The 24,013-nt window shown below is 34.3% G+C and overlaps 2 protein-coding genes across 2 annotated transcripts in view; one reads left to right on the forward strand and one right to left on the reverse strand.

Moving 5' to 3' along the window:
* Positions 1-3,918, reverse strand: part of Nuak1 (Nuak family kinase 1) — a 31,599-nt gene extending 27,681 nt beyond the window's left edge. The window contains exon 1 of the mRNA XM_013322131.1: positions 3,699-3,918. The gene's annotated coding sequence lies outside the window, so the exon portion shown is untranslated. The remainder of the gene's footprint in view (positions 1-3,698) is intronic.
* Positions 3,919-6,818: 2,900 nt separating this feature from the next.
* Positions 6,819-23,994, forward strand: LOC106125385 (uncharacterized). The gene is made up of 14 exons (XM_013322566.1): positions 6,819-7,077; positions 16,419-16,511; positions 17,816-17,957; positions 19,160-19,300; positions 19,596-19,764; positions 19,973-20,087; positions 20,254-20,370; positions 20,451-20,646; positions 20,832-20,997; positions 21,128-21,245; positions 21,419-21,539; positions 21,650-21,826; positions 21,911-21,995; positions 22,079-23,994. Exons 2-14 carry the CDS (start codon positions 16,445-16,447, stop codon positions 23,234-23,236), a joined length of 2,772 nt encoding a protein of 923 aa, XP_013178020.1. The 5' UTR covers positions 6,819-7,077; positions 16,419-16,444; the 3' UTR covers positions 23,237-23,994.
* The last annotated feature ends 19 nt before the right edge of the window (positions 23,995-24,013 follow it).

Below are 24,013 nucleotides of genomic sequence, written 5' to 3' on the forward strand. Positions count from 1 at the left end.
ATTCTCTTATAAATGTCAAGAATTTCGCGACAATATCTTCTTTGTGTCGGCTCTATCAAGAACACTTGATAAAAGCCTTTCTGTTGATAAGAATATTATCTTTTATAATATACTTTTGTATCTGAAGAATAAACTATTCTTCTTGAGCTGTTACTCTTCTTGAAAAAACTAAAAACACGACTATTAAAAATGTTGACGTAGACATGACCCTGAGGACGCTCTATTTCTAGGGGTAAAAACGACCTCAATATCGCTGAAGCGGCTGGAGGTCGAGCGAGGAAAGATAATCGTTATGTTAGAAATTTAGAATAGACATGTCTAAAAATTAAGGGATTGGTATAGGTTTGTTTTTGGCTCTAGTGTTATTACCCAAGACACATTGGATTGTCTTTTAGGAATGTCGTTTTCATATAAAATGTGGTAAGCAAAAGAAATATAATTCAACACAAAAGGACAAAAGTAAGTTCGAGTCAAGGTAGGTTGAATAATCGGTTTTAATTGCAAATCTAATCGCGTTTACGTTGGCGGTAAGTCATAAAAATACAGGAAACTATTTCATAGCGAGCGTTTATCAGATCATGTTTATGGCATTGCGGTTGCCAGACCTTCGAGTTGCAGGCTATCGATTACATTGCGATCATTCATTTCATTGACATAAAACATTTATTATCTATTTCACTTTGACTCTGTTACAGGTAAAGCAAGCTTTCCTTTCTACGGTAGTTTAACTATACTCGAGCAAACAGCGATAATATCAACTAGGACTCTAAACCTGTTTTAACAAATTTTGCTCATCAATTAATTTGATTTCTACACTATAATAGATCAAACTTCTATAAAACTGACATAGGATTAATATCTCTATCTATCCCTCTTGGTTATTATCCAGAACGGACATAAAATAATAAAAAAGATAGACAAACAAAAAGCGCCATTAAAAACTGTGCACCAAAAAAAACATTACAAGTATAAACATTAATCGTTATTCATTTTATCGACATTGTAATTTTGCGCAGTTAAGCGAACGGCGACACAACACTAAGCCAGCCAGACGGTAAAGTAGTATCCGTTACATTGAACCCTATTGCAGAGACACCAGAATACATTCGATAGCTCATGAAAAGGATTTAGAAATCAATGACCCTAACTTGTACGTGACAACAGAAAAAAGCAATGGCGACTCATTTATTACAAACTTTTTTCACAGAGTTAAAAATAAACATGCAATCGCATTTTTATAATTAAATATAGTCATCTCAAAAGTTTCATTAAATATACGATGTAAACGAAGAAGCTCACTGATATTATAAATGTGAATGTTTAGGTCCCTCCAGAAGTCCCTTTCTTCAGAAGCTAGTTGCTTTATAAGTCTAGGTTTCTAATCCTTAATCCATTATAAATTCTTCCACTCGACCAATGTATTGATTGGCTTCTTAATCAGTCAGGCCTTTGTCTTATAATCAAGCCGTTAATTTTTACGTTTTTACAACAATGTGCGAAGTATTCCAACAAAATGTTGCCACCATTCCACAAGGCGATAACATACACGGCTATAAGTCCATAGCCGTGCGTCAATGTGAACGTGACTTTAACACTTTTGCGTAACTTCCTGTCATGTATAAACACTTCGACACAACGGAAGCGGTATTTTCAAACGGATACGACTTTATTCTTAACCCTTAAGCCCCTATAAGCTATATAAGAGGCAATTTTTCAATCAGTTCTACATGGTGTTTATATCAGAATATGGTTTATCATAAGGGTTGACAAATAAACCCGCGGGTAATATGCATGTCTAAAAGGCTTGTGAATGTCTTGAAATTACAAAAAGGTGTTCAAGTGGCCCTTCATTGATTCCGGAATAACTATTGAAACATATTGTCATTTAGAAAAATAAACAAGATGTTATTTGTAATTTAAAAACATTTAAAAGATTAAAATTAATTGCATCTTATGTGTTTCATGTATAATAATTTTTAAATATTTTGCACATAGATTTACTTTTATGTTGTCAATATAATTGGCATTGTTCCTAGAGTAGGTTAACAAGAACTATACAAATTACTAACATACTGAAAAAGCGTATATGTATACATTAGAAACATGTGCTACAATCATTGGTCATAATATTTTTTAATTAAATTTAGCATTCAATGTTTAAGGTGAGATTGGAATCATAACATACTTCAATTACTTTTTATGTTATAATAATATCCCTCCTCTATAGATATTATGTTATGGCTTTCCAATTGTATAATAATAACATTCAAGCATACTAATAATTATCGTTTTAAATGGGATATGTATACATATCTAGATGGCTAGTCCTAATCACTTTTTGTACAAAAAATTACGTTTTTTCATGAATAAGAGCTATAACCGTATGTTGACCATGTGTTTGACAGGAAACCAACAATAAGAAAACATAGATTTGCAGAAACAATAAAAACATTACGAGTCTACCATAGCTATTGATTAATTTTAAACAGTTTTAAACATTTCATTTCTAGAATATTTACATAATTTGGTTCTATATTTAATAAGAATGTTATACTCATAAATAATCATTTAAAGAATGAACAATGTTAGAAGAAAAACAAAGCACTATAATAAATAAAATATGCTCATTGTTAATGCTATGAAAATAATTTAATGATTGAATAATCCTATCCTATGTTTTATTTGAAATATGTGTAAAATTGGATTTACAGTTTACATCGAAGAATGTTTCAATTAATTACTGACATACAATTTGAGTAAATAATCAACAAAACACAATCTTTGCAACAAACATCCTCATATTTGTTTAGTAAATTTGAAATAGCTGCATAAGGAAATTAATAACTAGGGTAAGGCAGCAACTCGAAATGGGCCTAGGCCTCCGACAACAAAAGTCCACTATTTATAAAAATAATTAAAAAATTTATACAAAGACATTCCTCCATTTTTTAACCTAAATTTGTATATTTTGTAAATATTTCTCAAAAACATCTAATTAGTACTGAAATAGTATCTAATATTTTATAATCAAGTGTACTAGATCAACTTGACCTTATTATAAATCTATGTCACATCAGCCGTGTCCACATTATTGGGAAGATACTGAGAAAAACTACAGACCTACTTTTAATTATAATTTTAGAACAGAACATAAAAAAATGTTCTAATAAGATTTATTACCAGCTGTAAGGTTAATTATACAAATATATTTAAATATTATTTTTAACTAAATTATTTACTACATTTATATATTAAAAACCAATTAAAATAATGTTTTTTATTAGTTGCCACTAATAATATATCAATGAAAATAAGTAGGTCTGTGTTGGGTAGAATATTGTTAGATATGTAACTGTTGATTGAAAAATTCTAATTTTTGATATCCACAAATGAGCGCGCGATGAATCATCAAGCTAAATGTTTACAGCAGTTGGTAATGCCTGCACTGATGTCATGTAAGCTCGCAGCACCAATAACTCAGGCGCCCATGACTTTTATACACCGCTTAAAGGCACGTATTAGAATTTCACGGAATCTAAAATTCACCAAAGCAGCTGACGGGACACCATACCCATTGAATTTTTTCTTATGTAATGATCCTATAATCCTGGGTGTTACCGAGATAACTAATCGATTTTAAAATAATCAGGTAACATTACAGTCAAATAATATTTTATGCGTAGGAGGAACTAAAATACCTTTATTTTATGTGTAATCCAATATCCAAAAGAAAGTTGAAGTCCTGTTTACACACGAGAACACTGTCATTCATGTAAATTAACACACTATCACAAAGCAGCACTACACAAATTTTCACTTATAATTAATAAATTATGTGAAAATATCACATAATGCGCCATTTTCGCAATAAATTCTAAGGACAGCAGTCGGCAATCGCTGCCATCTTTTTTGTCAAATGTCTTTAGACTAAATATAGCGCTCTGAACGAACTCTAGTGTTATTTTTAGACAATACGATGTGGCATTTCAAAGAATGGTTTCAGCGCCATCTACTTACCAATTTATTGAAAATAATGTGTCAAAAGATGGCGTTAAAATCCATGCAATTACCACCTGCAAATCATGAACTCTCCAGTTTATATGTTTAAACCCAGAAAATCGTTTAAATTAAAATGAAAATCATATTTTCATTTTAATTTAAACGATCACTGAATTAAAAATTATGTATTATACTATTTTGCTTATCTGCTTTAATATTTGATATTAAAGTTAAGTTGCTTAATTCACTTATTAACAACGTAATCAAAGTAGAAAATATGAAAAAATACACAATAGTATTTAGTCTGAACAAAATCCAGTTAAACATTACCCTGCTGCAAAAAATGTAAGTACTTTCGCTTACGCGGATTTCTGAACCATCGTCCCACATTTTTAAACGCCTTCAATGACACATTGTTTGTACGTAAGAAACTTATTCGGTTGTGTTTTGCGTTACATAATGCAATCTTAATGAGTGTGTCACCAGTTTCCTCTAGCTTGCTTCCCCTATTGTTTAGAAACGCTCTAAGCTATAGATATTTTACAATCCCATCGAAGTAAGGACTGCCGTATAAGGGTGCTAATAGAAAACACGATATAATATAGCAGCCTTAGACAATGTGTTTCTTTTTTTATCCTATTTAGTCACTTCCACAATTCTAAGCAAAAGCTCGTAATGCTTTTCCTATCGTCTAACTCTTACTGTCTCGCTTATTTTGTTTACCCTGTCAAAGTTTTATATAGCTTATATTGTTACGACTGTTCTTCGCCTTCGTATCACAATTTCTGTAATAAAGTAATTATTTTATTGTTTACATACTGATTCAATTACTACATACATTTAGCTTAGCTTTATACAGACTAATGTAACAGATTATATAAATAAAATGGTCTGGATTCGGAACTCGCATTCCTAATTTACTTTATCCTCTAGATTTCTAATCAGCAATTGCTTAATCCATTCTCGTTAGTTATTATCATGGTTTTTATGTTCCCTATTCCAGAAAGCACTAACAATAATTATCACTTATAAGTGCTACGTAATACTGAAGTGTGTTCGTCATGGTTGTACTTATTCGCGCGTTAGGCACGAGACGGTGAAAGTGTTTTGTGCAATGATGCAAACAGCCTGCAGCCGAGAATGGAAACCGCTAAATGCGTACGTCACTTAACACCGTAACTTAACCACATGCGGCGCTTAAATACAGCGCTCAAACTAAGTTGAAGTTCCTTTAAGAAAAATCTATAGTTATTATATTAAACAGAAGACATATACAATACTATATATTCAAATTAGTGAGTAATAAGTACAAACAAATATACTTAAATATAATAATATTTATTTGTTTGGAAATTCTTAATTCTACAGTTCAATCAACACAACTGGTGTATCAATTCAAGCTTTTTGACTAAACATTCTCACCCGATGGTGCATTAGCTCATAAGGTTAGGGAGAAAGCGTGCCAATTCAACATTTAGACTAAAATCATCGTTAAGACATCCAAACTAGACAAGAAAAGCTCGATTTCTCGATTTGAACAACAAGCTAAATAAATTTCATAGTTTTTGTTGAACTACGACATTATGAGGTAAGAAAAATAACATTACAGAAATACTTTACCTACTACAAGAATAATAATCATAGATTGTGGAAGTAAGGAATGTGTGTCAAGAAATGCTAATGTAATTAAATTGTTCTATAAGATAGTATCAAAGCCATTATGGCCGAGCCGAGAATACGTGTCTGGTTTACGATGATAAAATATAACATTAGTAACTTTCGTATCATAATTTAACCACGCAATATAATAAGTAGAATAGACTAAGTGGCTTGTTATGTTGTATTCTGATAACAGAGTTTTTTATTCACTTAATTCAAGTTTGAAACAATTTTGAAATTATTTCCTTGTGTCAAAATAATCAGTTATTTACAAGACTGGCTGTATTATTCTGGTAAAAAAAAAAACAAAATAAGTAAACTTTTCCCAATATGACAATAGTGACCTTAGATAGAAGAGTAGTGAAAGGCACATGGCCAACATATGTATAAAATATTCAAAATATGTATAAAATATGACGACCGCAGCTGAAAGGTTTTACACGGCCGATAGAATAGTCGGCATAGAGACACGGTTACGTCGTACTTAAGCAGCGGAAAGCGGAAGTAACTACGTAACTTCCAAACTTCCCACTATATTAAATACTTAGATTGTTTTATTATGCTGTTACTTTATCGGAACATTGGTAGAGCGTTTAATTTGATTATTCACTCTGTATTCTTACGTATAAATTCTTAAAGCACACAATATTTAACCACTAATACCATAGAATATATGGCGGAGGCCCTCAAGTAAAGATTCTAAAAGCTTTGTGCAAAATACGCTTTTTTTTATCCAAGAGTTTCGAATGAGCTTTGTATGAATTTAGACAATTTATAGTCTTTAGATTTGTCTTATTTCATTTTATCCTTTTTTTCCTTCTTTTCATTTTAGAGTCATACACGCATGGTCCTCGTAAGCTTATTATTTGTTCCTTAGCATAATCCATGAAATGTAATTATTTGTTAATTCAAAATTGAGAAATATTCAATACATGTTAATCCGCAACACTTAAACATTGTCTAACTAAATACGATAAAAAGGAAATGTACATCCGCAAGTAATACCTTACGTCCGGGTAGAGTTTTGTGTTTCCGTGACGATATACAAGATTATAATAAGTATACAATTTAAAAGATATTTTGTTAAGAAGCGATGCACAAAAGAGTACTGATGTAACTAGCAGCTGCGACGCGCAGTGGGAAGCCACTTTTCTCTTGAGTTTCTCCAGCACGCCATGCGCAGGCGCAGTCTACCGCACGACGCCGACGGTCGCGCGCGTCTTTATTGATAAAACTTACAATTTTTAACCTTACAACTATCGTAACAGGACACAAAATCAGTTTTTATCGACAATCGTGTGAAGTTGTTGCAAGTGTTGTGTTTGTGAAGTTTAATAGAAACTTAACTTTTTATCAAGGCTACTGTGAATGAACCAATTGTTTTGTATTTAACAAATCGTACCAGGAAAACGTTTTAGTGTAAGTTCATTAAGTAAATCTAAGCTAAATTAATTAACAACATTACTATACTATTTGAAAGTATGCTGTGTTTTCTTAATATCTAATAATGTTTAACTAATTACAATTAAAGTAATCATAATCACTTAGTAAAAGTAATACGCCATTAGAAACTTCCGCGTTAATCATAAGCATTTTTATTTCAAGCAATTTGTATGTTATATGCTAAAAAGTTAAATTATAAAAAATAAAACAAGTTTCTTACTGGACAACATGGTATAACTAAACTGGTCTTCATTCAATAAATAAGTATTTTTAAACTTTGTTAAAAGACAATCAACCCAAACATTACCTAAGTAAACTTTAATATTAAAAATAAACTACTATTATGAATGAAGCATCTAACGCATAAACTAAAACGCATTGTTATCTCACAATCTGTCATAATTAGAGCACTATACATTACTCATCAAAACAAAAATATTTCTTTATAGTTTTTTCTACATAACAATAGGAAATTATTCGATAAAACCGTACGATAATAAACAAATGAGCAACCTATATCCACACTGTCATTATTTTGAAGCCTATTGTGACACAGAACAATCGATCTCTCACGGCACATATATTAAATCGGTTTCATTTTCTTAGCTATGTGTTTTGTAGGAAGGGTGTGCAATACAGTATTGCAATTCTGCAGCAAAAAGTTCCACATTCGAATTCACAACGTGAAACAATTGCAATCGTCCTGTGAACGCCGATAGTGATGAAATGGCTCGTACGTGATATATTTATCAATCGGTTTGTCTTTACGAAAGTCAGCAAGCAACAGTGTAACGGTTGGCGTACCGCGCTTCTGGTATGTACTGAACGCTACGTTCGCTCTAACGGCATATTAATTGCACTTTAACATATGAATACTATTGTTTACTAATTCGTTCGTCGACCACGTGGGTTTCGTTTGCCTTTGCTCAATCGGTATTGAAACTTTGTTAAGCTTCACCTCACACATTACATTGATCAGCCAAAGTATTTTTGTAACAATTTATAAATGAGTACTCGACCGGTATTAAATGCCAAGGCTATTTTTATGCAAAAAACAAGTGAACATGCGATTTTATACAAAAAAATATATAACAATACATTTCCACTGTTTGGAAATATAGAAATCCCGATGGATTTTAACAAGATCCTTAAATATCTCTGAGCTATTTGTACACTCTACTATATCACAATTTGGTTACAACATTTATGAATGAGTGAAGTAATTGCATTGACAATGATAATTGTGTTTGCAAACATTTCCTTTTGAATTGTTAATTTTATTTAAAATACAAAATTAAAAATGTAACTAAGAACATTATTCAGGAAAGCAGCATTTTTCCTCGTCAAGAAACAAGTTCAATTCACTGCATGAAATTATGATAATGTTTTAATGCCGGTTCGCTGCCATTGCTGCGTTCTTTGATATTTTTTGTCAGTATTGACTTGTCGGCGTTACGTCAACATGTTACGAAACAACTTTCTGACCACTTCGGCATTGAAGCAAACAACGCTTTCTACTGGAACCGTATTTGAATTTTGCACGCCTTTTTACGTTGTAACTTTAATATTTGAAGTTAAATTTAAGATAATTACGATTTGTTGGCATATAGATAGCTTATGTAGTAGAATGTTCTTGAATTATGTCCAACTTGAATAAAATCCTTTCAAAGCCGTAGCCTGAACTTGAACATGACGGAAGTCATGTTTAGCACACCTGTCAAAAATTGACAGACATGCGATGTTTTTGACGCAGAGTACTACTTCGTTTGTCTTACGCAAAATATTATGTAACCATTACATAATAATGCCAAAATAACCAAAAGTCAAAAGCATCGCAAATATTGATTGCTATTATTTTTTTAAACAAAAGCACAAAGTAAAAACAAAATTACTATATTAGTATTTAATGCAACCTCCTTTAATGAGTTTCTTTTTATTTATTTAATAATAAACAGCTTTAATAGATGCTTGCATACGCGCGCGTTTAAGTCTTTTATAAGGTCGTTATTGTGCAATGGACAAATAGTCGGTGTTCTGAATTGAAAACAAATTCATGCAAACAAATCATTTAGTTAAAGTCTCTTGTCTTATACGTTTCAAAATTATATATTATTTTAATGAAATTATGCTGTTTACTCTTCGCTTAATTTTGATTTCTTACACAAATTTATTGCCAAAAGTATAGGTGCTTATTACAAAGCAAATACTAGAACGGCTGCTAAATCGAACTCTAATAACTCTAATAGTTATATAATACGGATGACTAACTTTTTTATCGCTGTAAAGCTTGAAATATAGCCTACTTAGTTTAATTTTGGAAACAGCCAGTATTCGATAATCATAATTATGAACAAGGTGGTTACCAGCACAGCTGAGAGTGACGTAACATTGGGCAGTGCACTCCGACTCTGGTAATAGAGTGCAGCGTCGGCCAGCTTTCACTTCGCGCTCCTGAGCCTCGAGGCCGTCCGCTGACCGAAACACAAGTAGGGCTATATCTGCGTTAATGACGAGTAATTTTTGATACAATTAAGTCTAATGCGTACACGCATTAAATTAGTATGTACGAATAAATAATATAAAAGCTCTATTAAAACCAAAAGAATTTTTTCAATTGTTTAACGATAATTGTTGGTTACGTACGATTGTTTATCTTACTAATATTATAAATGCGAGTGTTTGGATAGATGGATGGATGGATGTTTGTCTGGATGTATTTCCAGAATGGCTAAACGTGTTTCGATGAAATTTTGCATACATATAGAACATAGTTTGGAAGAACACAGCCTACCTATTATTTTTTTTATTAATAAATATATATATTAAAATATTTTATTCTTCATACATTAATATAAAATTTAAAATTAATATTTATGTTAAATGACGTAGCCCTATCTAGAGGTCATACGGATGCGTTGCAGAGCAAGTGAAAGTCAAAAACATAAGCGTCTCACGCCCCTCACTAAGATCAATATTGAATTAATTGACATGTAAATTTTAAGTTGTACTTCAACAATTGGCATTTAATATTCACATTTCGTGCAAAAGTAATCGAGTTCGCTTTAGTGGAATGTATAAATCATACAACTTACATTATGATATGTAAAATAGACATAGTTAACACAAAATTTCCATTGCATAAGCCATCGCCTCACGACGAAAAATGTTGTATATTATCTTTATACATAAAAAATAGTAATGATTAATTTTGTCGTAACAACATATCCACTTTTTGCATTGTACATGTTACTACAAAAAGTGCGCAAGATATTATTATAATTAAATAAAAAACAAGGCTGAATCAAGGTAAAAATATAAAGGTTATCTACTAAACAGATTCAATATTATCAAATTAATATTTATTAAAGGTTTTTATTTTAATTACATTATACCAAAAATGTAATGCGACTAACAAACATTTTTTTTATATCACAAGGCGGCAAACGAGCGAGCGGCCACGTGAAATCGCTGAAATAGCGAAGTAACCGTTGCCCATAGACATGCATGCATATGCGTTGCTTACCTTTAATCGACGGAGAAGAGGATGCACAGAAAGAAAATATCTTCCCTTTCCATGCATCCTCTCATCCGGAAAAACCACTTCACTTCCCATCCTTTCCTTATAAGAAAAAATTAGGGAAGGGAAAGAGGACTAAATTAGGCCTCCGGGACGACATGCATGGAATCTACCTGTGTCCGGGACGACACCTGACCTGACCTAAAATGTTGACCTCGCTTACTGTTTATACACAAAATCAATATATTCTAGTCATAGATCTATGGGTTATTGATATTTTTTCAATATCAATGATTTACTTTCACATATTTTTATTTGTAAGCGTTGAACATAGAAACGCAGACAATAAAGCAAAGAGAAAGCACTATGGACACTTCTCGCATCACTTCGTTATTATACACAATCTGCGCCACTTAATATAACGTTAAGCTTTATTGTCGTGACTACAAAATCATACAACCTTGCGTTTCTACTGAAACACGTTAATAAAGAAATTAAGGGATAATGATAATAATGTACACGTTATATTTCACGCACAGAAATCAAAAGTCTGAACGCTTGATATCTTATTAATATTATAAATTTGAATGTTTAGATAGGTCGATGGATGGATGTTATTTTGAAGGAATCTCCAGAATTCCTTTACTAATCTCGGTGAAATTTGGCATACACATAGAAAATAGTTCGAACAACACTACATAATTAAGTTTTTTTTAATTACGCGCAAACCATGTCGCGGGCAACCGCTAGTTTTATTATAAATAAGAGTAAAATTTTAAGAACCCGCTTTATTATGATAATTCAGCCGACTAGTCGTGTCAATGTTATTTGATCTAAGTAAAAGTGAATAACTTGGGGACAGTTTTTTTTTATCCGCATGACTAATATTTGATTAGTGTATGGAAACTGGGATTGTGAGCGCACCTCTCTCTTTAAAGCCGGCAACGCATCTGCAGTTCCTCTGACGTTGCGGATGTCCATGTCAGTAACCTATTTCTTAAGGGTCCCACGGATCGTTTGCCGCCTTCTCTTATTAAGAAACATGCATACTCGATTGAAATTAGAAAGTTAAATTCAATCGTAGTCGATCTCTGAATATTACTTCTGATGTAGAGATTAAAAAAGCTTATAATCCGATCCGGTTGATTTATTGCTTTAATAAATGTTTTTTGATTTTAATAAATCCGTACCCTTGAGGTTATTTATTTTAGGTGAAGCTATAACATTATGTTTCTAGTCATTGCTAACGAGACAAGAAACATTATGTGTTTTATTTATGTAGTAAATGTAATAAGATAAAAAATGTTGATGTCTAAATGTATAACATTTGTAAGAAGAAAGTAACAATCTTGAAAGACAATTATTAAATAATTGTGAAAATAAAGGAAACGGAGAAGGAAGTTTATATTTCTTTAGATAATATTTAAATCTACATACTTCAAAGTATAATTACTTCAAAGTGTATTTGTATAAGAATTACAAAAAACAAAGTCTTTGTTCCGTTGAAGTTTGTATTAACTTATAGACGCAACTCCATTCTAAAATAAAAATACATAATCTTGTTGAATGTTCAAATTGACATTTAAGACGCTACCTACTCTCTACCATATTTAAAAATAACTTGAAAGAAATTGCCTTATTACCAAAAAAAGTTAACAGAAGCCCCGAAAGTGAGAAATAATAACAAAACACGTTGTAAAGGTTACATGGAAGGAAATTACGACCAGTGTCCGAATACAGATCGATCCAGAGAACTAAAGCCTGTTGCACCTTAGCTGAGTGAGGACAGTTTGATAATGATGACGGTAAAACAGACGTCAAAGACTGCTCTAAGTTTACAGAAAATATTCTAGTCTTAAAACCTCTGTTGTACGAGGCCGAGGCGAATCGATGGCTAACTAGTATTTCATATACCGCTAAATGTATTTTCTGTTATATAGCTATCTTTATTGACCCCTCGTTAGAGGTTACCGTTATGAAATAAAAAAAACAATATTAATAACGATTGATTCAAAAGACATAAATAACGATTAAGTTAAAAGCAATTATATTTGTAGGTCACGGTTAACTTGTGTCTATCATCGACATAAACACCGACAAGATTTGCCATCTTACGAGTGAGATAGTAAATGTTATTACTTCCTTGTTGTTGCAATTGCCGAAACACCTATCCAAGAACATATTGCTCTCTCTGCTTTTCTGAAATAAACTAAAAGGGATAAAACCATATTTTGTTGCATAAGTGTATTGGATACGATGACGTACTTTGAATAACCCTTTGTAAAATATGATTTCTTTAGTAAGGCATGTATATTATCTATGTTTACAATATAATATTGACACGAAAACATTGCCGATATTATTTTGCGATGCAACCTCCCGGAAATAAGCCAGCAAGCAATGTAACTGTTTATACGTCCGGTTCTACTGTAATGTCTTCCGGTATAATCCAACTGATTTTGTAGCTCTTATAAGTTGCAAGAATATAAACTGATAAGTTATCTGAACACTTCTAACTTAAATGACATGACGCAGTAGTTATGATGATTCAAATGTGTTATTTTATTTGTTTATAAACTTTGATTTCAGAAAGAGTACTTGAATGTTTCCAAGAAGCCTTCCTTCTCCATTTTGTGGTCATGTAATTCACGATAGTAAACTATACTTTAGGAATTAGACCATTCTTTGATATGAGGTAGAGAGACAAGGACAATCACACCAACGCATGCCAATTAACAAATTTCGTCAACAGTTTCTTCCTGGCACACAGGAGAGATGATTCTCAACGATTCTGAACCAATGTCAAAGTCAACATTACGCTCTAAACAGCGTAACAAATTGCGGTAATCGCTTACGTGGGTTTTAGTCAATTGTGTATGATGTCGCAAAGAGATTACAATCTGTATTGTATTATTAAAAACAAATTAGTATTGTTATAATGATACTGCATATCTCGTATCGCGATACATTCAACGACTGCGGAGAATAAATAAAATTTTGTTATTTTACTAAAGCTATTTGTTCTATTGTTACCGGTAATATAATTTGTTACTAAGTATGATTACAAAATCATTGGCATTTTAGTACAAACATCATTTTACAATTGAAAAATCAACATAATCAAAATGGAAAAATTACACGGTTGGCATGTTGTTGCATTATACAATTGTCATTTTATACACGTGGTGTCATTGATCCAGTAAAAATGACAGAATCGCAACCGTAACAAGTGGGTCGGTAACCGCGACCGCGACACAGCTGAGCAGTCACCAGCCCCGAGACAACAGCCGATAGTTTTCATCAGACGGACATTGATATCGTACAACACCTGACACCACTACAAAGAGAAATTTCTCATGAAAGCAAGTGAAAGAGAAATTGATAAACACGATACTTTAACACTAACTAGCGGTCGTCCGCGACTCTATTTGCGCAGAATAAAAAAAACATGATTGCTTATGTGTTCTTTCAGAATATGTTCAACATCTATTCCAAATTTTATCGAGATCCGTTCAGACATTCTGCAGTTACCTTCTAACATACATCCATTCATCCATCGAAACATTCGCATTTATAATATTAGTAACATTATCTGTATGAAAACATTCGATTGACTAACATATATAAATTCCAGAATCATACTTGATGAGAATAGGACACGAGGTCTCAGAATCAAGGTTTTAAAAATAAAATTAATTAAAATACTACAGAAACAAGTATGTAGTTCAACGCACAAGAAGATACTTGGCATTTAACTCTTAATGCCGGTTTATTTTTCATGTTTATAAAGGTTTAGGCAAATTAAGTGCATGGAACAAAGCAAACATCCAAATAGTCTGTAATTATATGAAACTATAATTACATACAAAAATAACATTCCATCAGTCATGCTAAGAGCTTCAATGTATTTTTTATCTACACCAAAAAATCATTTCTTTGTAATGAAAGTTTGTAAATACGGAATTAATTTTCGTAATACATTCATTGTTTTAATAAAAATTCTAAAGTAAGTTAATCTAACTTAATCTATAACCTGCTTGTTTATTATTGTGTAACGTTAAATACATTCAGATTTTTAATAGCCCACATAAACTACTAACGTATCTTACTTCTAATACTCATATTATAAATGCGATTGGGTGGATGGATGTTTGAAGATATCACCAGAACGGCTGTATTGATTACGCTGAAATTTGGCATAAGTTTATAACAAAGCCTAGAAGATCACATAAGCTACTAATTAAGTTTTTATTTCAATCCCGCGCGGACGGAGTCGCTGACGACAGCTTGTTATTAAATATGCAAACAAACAAACTCTAAAATACCTCACTACTGAATCGATGTTAATTGTGCATTGAGTACATAGTGTATGTTTATTTTACTACGACGTTTTTGTATTAAACTATCAATTAGCATGCTGTTGATACTATGTATAATATTAATATTAGTAAGTATCTCAATTGTTTAAAAAATAAATATAGGGTCACAAAGAAGATAAATAAATATACAATTTTTACTACAATGTGTTTCAAGCTGAATTTGCCATATGGTGACGTCACAACTTGCAATCGGTAGGGTCAGCAGAATATCGTTATGTTTACTGGGTATCCCAGTACAAAATTTAAAAAAAAAATGTAAGATTAAAAGCAGTTAGTTTTGGGGAAAGACAGGTGGCCTCGAGGGTGGTAAAAAGTAATTGTTAGTGTCCCCTCCATTTCCAGTCCTATCTAAATATTTCTCAATGAGTGAAACATAACTTTGAGATCACAGATATCGCCAAACCTAATCCAAAAATAGCCAACGTATAATACAATGGATGATTGTGTGAACTAAATTTGGTTCGAGGAAACTCGATTTTAATGATGCTGTCAAGGATCATAAACTAGATATCATAAATAGATTGTTTGTACTGTGACAGGTCACCAAACTGTACATGTGTACACATAGTTAATAAGTTTGGCATAAATACATGAACAGTTTTTAGGTATAATTACAAATAATTATGTAAATTATGACATACTTACATTGATTATATAAACCTAATTAATAGAGCGAATACAATTGTTTATCTCGAAAATATTTTAAATCATACACATATACAATGTTTAGGTTTTACAATATCTTAGTCATATAACAATGAACTTTGAAATTTTAAACTTTCTTGCAATAAATGATATAGAGAAAATATTTCTCGAGAATGCTGTAACAATATTAAAGTAAAGCTTATTATAAAAACTTCTTATTTACTTATAAAAATATAAATAATATAGATTGAATAAACAAGAAGCTTGGACATACAATCCAATTCTAATGTCACGGGGCAAGTGGTCACAAGGCTGACACTACTTATTAAGGAAGGCCTTAAAACATGACCTTGTAAATACTGCAACAGATTACCAACGCCTATCCAAACGTAATCATGGTTACTAATTTTTACCAGTGACACAATTATTAAAATATATGACTGTATACTTTTATTATTACATTGTAGACACTATGTATTTTACATAATAATTAGTCGCAATTGCAAGAATTAATTTTATTGCACGCAATAAAGTTTTTATGTTATTTTAATGTGATATCTAACATGGTGGTCCAGTTAAAGCGGTTTCCACATTCAAAACACAAATGGTTATTGTCACGTTTTTGGCGTTAAGTCAAAAGAAAGGTATGACAATTTTTGTGCGGGTATTTTAGTTGTGGAAACACATATGTGTAATAGTTTACACTATTTTAACGAAGAAGTCCTCCGATAAGTGATTTATAAAGTCAAACGAACTTATGCGTTTTATTGTTACAGGTGATCGTGAATGCCGGGCCGTATGGATGGCGACGCAAGTCTGGCGCTCGCTCGCCCTGCTGCTGTTTACAACGTCTCTTGTTATAGCTAGATGTATGTTGCACTAACTTTTTTGATTAAATGACCGTTAACAAACCTCTACCTTTTTCGAATACTTGGGAATAAAGTTGTTTAAAACTGTTAGTGATAGATAAAACCTCGTTAGTACTTTAGCAACGTCCGTGAATAAAATCTAAAGCAGGATGTCCGGTTGAGCACACCTATAGAGTAAGAATACTATAGGAATAAATCTCGTATACCAGTATGAAGTTGTTATTTAGTTTCCCACCATCTTGATCGTTGGGAGCGGCCTGCTTTCGTCCATAGTAGGCCGCTACAGGCTTCGCATACCGCTCCACAATGGATCAAGGTCACTCGGCGCAATAAAAAGTAGACTGTACTCGTCTACCCGGAGATGCCTGTCGACATTTAGGTCACCCAGTCTGAGCTAAACCAATGAACAATGTCCGTAATTCACCGTGTTTTATACGCTCTTTCACTTTTACTCAGAAACTACATAGATTTGTGGTGCTTGGGAAATGTATATAAACAACAAATGATTTCTTTAGATACAATTAAATCAAACCTTGAACTTGATATATTTAAATTACGCAAAAGAAGGAAACCATTTAACAACTAAACATATTTTATACATAGATATTAAGTAATTTCTAAAGTAAAACAAAGCTTTAAAATTGTTATAGACTTTACAAAGGATTTGACCTAGCATGAATATTTGTGACAAGCGGCTTCGTATCGTCATCGTCAATTATTATGTCTAAATTAGTATGAGATTTTTTGGTGTACTTTACGGCTGATCAGCGCTGTACAAATTGTGTCGATGACGATACGATGACAATTATCATAAATATTCATGCTAGGCCCACAGTATTACACAATACATAAATCTGTCAATTTTATTCCGTTACTTTCTCTCGAGTTCTCGCTTGCCTTGTTTGTCTTTTATCTGTATAATATTACAAAACTGTTTTCAACTCCCTTATATAATTTCGCAAAACATTACAAAATAGGTGATTATTAAATTATGTCAGGGTACACGAAACATGCAACACCTTAAGTCGGTCAATTATTTTAAGCAATACCTTTGTCTGTATAAAGTTTTATTAAGAATAATAAGTGCCTACTGACTTGAAAATACCAACGACTATCAAGTAAAACTGATTTTAATCCGGCCATAAGAACAAAAACCACTTTAAAAATATGTACATAACTTATACTAGGTCATTTGACAGCTTCTTTTGTTTTTACAAAGGATGACATGTATTTATAGTCCTGACGTTGTGAGTGTGTGTAGTATTGTATGAACATGTTCATCCCCCAACATGGTATTCACTTAGATGCGGAGCTAGAGGCATGGAAGGGCGCGGGGCGACCAGCCACCGCGGCGCAGGAAGCGGAGGACGAGCGCAAAGACGCGGAGTTGCTAGCAGCAGTCAGGAACTCCATACACCAATGGGAACTTAAGAAAGCACGCACGAGGTAATGTAAACTCATGTAACATTACTTGTAAATAATGCGAAAAATAAGTATGTTGGTTATACTTTTCGCGTTCAAACTTACACTCATGAAAAAAGATCTGTTATTTCATTTATCAAGTAAAAAGTAAGCATGTGTCATATCTTTGTTCATTCCCAGCAGTATCGAAGACTCTGACGACTTCAATATTGTCACAACGTCTTATTAAACCCCACATAAAACATTAATTCAACAACCTCCTTTTTTAAGTCGGCTAAAAATGAAAAAAACGTTCCAATAAATTCACACATAAATAAGTACCACACAGTACATAAAATAGGTACATGCAGTAAATCTGAATACGGAAACCGTTAATATTTATGCATTGACCGACAACATCTCAAACAATAAGATAATTTCCGTAAGTTAAAAGCTATAAGTAACTACACTCATATTTTACACAATGCATCCAGCGTTGACACGCCACTTGAATACTAAAACTTATTTTTTATTCTTGTAATGGATTTTATACAATAAACATTATTTTAAATTGGACATTGTGTATTTTTGATGTCATTATTACTGCGATAAAATAATTCTTGGAAAACCATGATGTAAAAACGTGAAAAAAATTAGCTGTTTTTTTTTTAACTCCTAATAACCAAATTTAATAAACTGCAAAACGCAACAAACTACTTGAATAGATGAAATTTCCCACGAAACAGTAAAAGGAACACATTACAAAGCTTTCACTTAAATTTACACGTTTCAATTGTTGCAAAGATCTTTTCTTTTTACATTACATACTCTGATGCGAAATAAGCTTATTGTTCTCACGGAAATGACATCGATAAAACAAAGACTAACTAATACATAAATGAGAACATTATCAAGATTAACAATTTATCATAACTCGCTTGAAATAATTTACAATTTAAGCTACAAAGTAGAAATAAGATTAAAAATGTTCTTTTAAAAGTTAATCCATGTAAAAAAGATTTTTGGCGCGCTCTAGTTAACCGCACCGCAATTGTTTTTTGCTATAAAAATAAAAAATACAATAAAAACAGCGGAGCCTTACGATTTCTTGTTAAAACACTTTATTTTCATAATTACTTTATAATTTTGATAAGAAAATTCATTGTATTATGTTAGTTGCTTTTTTATGTAATGCATATTAATTTGTGTGATTTAGGATATTGTCAGTATTGTTATACTTTTCCTAGGACGAAGAGGTCGCAGGGCAGCGTCTGTTACGGACAGTTCGGATGCTTCGAAGACTCGGGGCCCTTCGCGTACCTGGAGACGCTGCCCAGTCCGCCGCAGGAGGTCGGCACTAACTTCCTCATGTATTCTACTATGAACAGGTTCGTTTGAGTTCAAATATTGATCAGCAAAACTCTTCTAATTCCGACAGGGTAGATGTGCTCAATATTTTTTTTATTTTAAAACGGTGACGCAGATTAAGTTCCACAACACGTGCCTTTCCAGCAAGAGTAGGTAGTTGGAACAGAAAGTGAAATTCGACATAAACAGACTAATAAACATAAACATCTATGAAATAATTATTTCAGTACTCTGCTGTATTGTCCCTTATTGCCCTTTCGTAATAACCTGCGATCTATCGTACAATACTTGATCCAAGTTTTACCAATGTTTTAGAGGTGATCAGCCTCTCATGTCAGTATCGGCGGCCAACATGTCAGCCGCATGGAGCTGGGCAGAACGAGCCTTCGACTCTTCCAAGCCGACTCGCATAATTGTACACGGCTTCGGCTCCAACTGCGACAACGTCTGGGTATACGAAATGAGATCCGCATTGATGGCCGTCGTGAGTACTGTTGAATCTTTTAAAAGACACATGAGATCACTGTAAAATATGTCAGTCTGCTACAAAATTACGTCATCGCTCGACGTAAATTACGTCAGTATTTTTTTGTAATAAATAAAAAATACGAAGCTATACACTGTTCGTTTAAGATTTCATAAAAGCAGTGAACAGCTTCTATTAATACATTTAACATAAGTGTATATAACAGGAAGAATGTAACGTGGTTTGCGTGGACTGGGAGGGCGGCGCTTCGATGCCTAACTACCTGCGCGCCGCCGCCAACACCCGGCTCGTTGGCAAGCAGCTCGCCATGATGCTGCAAGGTAAACTAAGTAGACCATAATATTGATTTGCGATCTAATTTGGGCAATGATTCTATAATACAAACATGCACCATGTGTTAACCGACCAGTTTGTTATCTATAGTACATTTATTTAAATTTGTAAATCGATGTTAATTTAAAACTTTTACCAATACGAATGTTACAGGATTAGCTGAACACATAGATTTGAAGTTTGAAGACGTCCACTTAATTGGGTTTAGTTTGGGAGCTCATGTAGCTGGCTTTGCTGGCTCCGAACTGAGAAACATAAGTCGAATAACAGGTACGATGAGATTTTGACTCTACTTAACTACCTTCGCGACTGATAAAGAAAACCATTATACTGAGTTAATATATCTATAGGTCTCGATCCCGCCGGGCCACTGTTCGATTTCCAAGACCCTCGGGTACGTCTCGACCGCACGGACGCCAAGTTCGTAGACGTAATCCACTCCAACGGGGAGACGCTGATCCTAGGCGGACTGGGTGCCGCACAGCCGCTAGGACACGTCGACTTTTACCCCAACGGCGGACGAGTGCAGCATGGATGCTCTAATTTGTAAGAAATTAAAATGTTAATGCGATGCCAGGCCTCTTCTAGGAAAGAGACATGGTAGGTGTACAGACACTACAGTAGGCGTAGATAAAGCGGTATGAAATAATTACCAATTAATTATGAGTTTATAGGTATATTTGTTATTATTGTATAATTTGTATTTTGTTTAAAGTAAATAAAATAAATAGGTTCGTGGGCGCAGTATCGGACTTGGTGCTGCCGTGGGCGGCCGCGTCTGCAGAGGGCCGCTCGCTGTGCAACCACCGCCGCGCCTACAAGTTCTTCACCGACTCTGTATCACCCAAGTGCCACTTTCCCGCTTTCCCCTGCTTAGACTACGACACTTTTCTGGAGGTACGTTAGAAACTTAATTATTACTCAGTATCTACCTCTCCACCAATTTTCGGACAAAGCGGTTTAACCGATAGAACACCGTTGTATAAGTAATTGTTCAAATGACATTATATGTATCTTTTGTATTTAGGGTCGATGTTTCCCGTGCAGCGAGGAGCGGCGGTGTGGCAACATGGGCTACTACGCGGACCGCTCGCTGGGCCGCGGTCCTCTGTACTTGGTCACACGAGAGGAAGAACCCTTCTGTGGTATGAATAAATTTGGATGAAACTCTGTAATCACTCCTTTATAAGAGCATTTATTCGTAACCGTCGAATAGTAACGTCGTTGACCTTCATACCGTATTTTTGGACTTATTTTACTTTTGAACCTAACTTAGAAACCCCACTTTAACTATAAAATTACTTCAACATTTTTCCAGCTCATCAGTACCATGTGTCAGTATGGGGCGCTAGTGAGCCCGGGGAAAAGACGACCTATGGCAAAATTACCCTCACTTTACACGGTGACTCTGGCCTCAACGAATCTTTCCCTATGAATAAGTAAGTTTCCTCATAACTATTTTTTACTTGACTAAAACACTTCAGTAACTTCAGATTTTATTTTTTATTTATGTATTTGCTTTCTAAAAAGTTCTTTTCTCCTTTCCCAGACGCGAGAACAACCAGGTGGGGCGTTTGCACTTCTCCCGCGTGCTAGTGCCTCACCCCGCGCTGGGTGTGCCACTACGAGTGACGTTGCACTACGCCGCCTACTCGGGCTGGCTGACAGCAGGCGCACGCGCGGTCCGCTTACACAAGTTCCTCATCACTGACAGCTTCGGCAAGACGTAAGTGACGCCGACAGCCTCTTATTCTCTTTATCATACGTTAACTATCAACTCCTGTTTAATTTGTTTTAAATTAATTCGCAGGTCATCTTTCTGCAAACATGTGAAGTTGACGACAGATGAATCAGTTAGGTTACCCTTATACCCCGGTGATTGTCCAATGCAACAGGTGAATATTATAAATGAAATAGAAAAATAATTCCTTTACTAAGCTTCCAAATGCTTTTGTAAAACAACTAAAAAAAATTTCAGGACAATGATTCGGATAACGCCACAGGCTTAGAAGATAATGTTAAAGAAGACAAAACCAAAGAACCGTCAATAGATGTTCTCGATAACGAACTTCCTGAAGATCCACCGAGAACATCTTTCGTTCTAGTCGATAACTACGAGTGGGACAGCGCCACCGACACTGGACGCGCCTTCGGAATGACCAACACGAAAACAGCGCCCAATGGCATAGTCGAAATTGCGGAGCCCGTTCTGCGGCCGCGACCTCGCAAGACGCCGCGACAGAGGATTGATATAGCTGACGAAAGTCCTGAAATATCCGAACCCCTTTTAAGACCGACTCGACCTCCGCGACAAACCCCACCTTCTTCACGAAAACCTAAAAACTATGACGTAACGACTCCTACTTACGAAACATTTTCGTTGAGTGCAACTACTGAAAAAGAAGAATTGGGCTTTGCAGTACAATTCCTACCATCGAGACTCGCTTCATTTATTTCGAGGGCCGAGCGATACGCGCGGGACACCTTGCTGCCGCTGGTGTCAGCTTACGCACCGCGGTTGCCGATATTCGGTGCACGCGAGCTGCCGAAACCTACAGCCAAATACATTCCGACGGAGGACGGAAACGTAACGAGCTCCGTGCCAGTGCCGACACCGACGTTGGAAATGAAGATCGAATCCCTTAGGAACATGGGGCCACCAGGCGAAATGCGCGAGATCGAGACGCCCGAGGACCCCGATATTCCGGTAGTGATATCAACGACTACCACGACGACTACCACTACCCCTCCGAGCACAACGACAACTGAGAAGCTGCGGCCCGCACCCACGGAGATGCTTCAAGTGATTCCAGGGCCCGTGGTCACCACCAGTACCGCGCTGCCGCCGGTCGCCTTACACAGCGCCGGGGAGAAGATCCTCATAGTCTACCCGAGCAACGCAAGAGAAGAGAGGAAAATAAAATCACATTCCGTATCTGAGGAGATGCAATTCGAAGCGTTATACAGACACACCGCCGACCCGGAGGTGAGAGTGGACTTGCCCACATTCCATCCCCCCACTTCGAGCCCGGACCCGAGCTCCACCGTGCAATCGAAAGGTGATGCGAGATTTATCCCAGTGCCGTTTTTACAGAAAACCGATCTTAAAGATTCACCCGAGCTCAACCCGACGTGATTGATAAAACTTTCTACTTGAGACATGAAATACAGAAATAACTCAAAAACGTTAATATCCGTCAGATCTGTACAAAGAGCTGCCCTTTAACGTCGTCCTTAGTTTTAAATAATAATAATTTAAGCCTTGAAAAAAATGACATGTCGAAAGCCTGTTGTTAAAATGTTTATATTTAATTCGTTATATGTACATAACTTTAGTATGACGTATAGGAGAATAAGTAACACGATTTTAATAAAAACTTATTTATTAATATGTTTTTTACATAATCCTCACGGGCTTAAGAACTAATCATTGAAATAAACTAGCATCCTCGCTTTCTTAAAACAAAAATTAAGCAAAATGGTTTATCTTAAGTAAGATATCACAGGATGAACATAAATCAAGACGGAACCTAGGAAAATACAAATTAAAGTCTTTAAAGTCAGAACTAAGGTTGGAATCTTCGTTCTTCAATTATTGTTTTTTAACAAAACAAAAATAAGCTTACGATACGGAGGACAACTATACTTTAAACCAAGTAATGGACACAATGTTAACAAAATAGGTATGTACTCTAGTGGTCGCCGTAACAGTATTTTTAGTTACGAAATTAAAAATAAATCCATTCATTCAAAATTATTGCTCACACAAATATTTTGTACGTCACATTTTTAGAAGGTACAAAAATATTTATCACCATATACTAACTTGCAATATTATGTCAACCAAATGTGCATTTATAAAACTGGAATTATTCACTAACTGCAAAAATACGTCTCAAATAAGAATGTACAT

This window comes from Papilio xuthus, unplaced genomic scaffold (genome assembly GCF_000836235.2).
Source record: "Papilio xuthus unplaced genomic scaffold, Pxut_1.1 DF825928.1, whole genome shotgun sequence".
Classification (NCBI taxonomy): domain Eukaryota; kingdom Metazoa; phylum Arthropoda; class Insecta; order Lepidoptera; family Papilionidae; genus Papilio; species Papilio xuthus.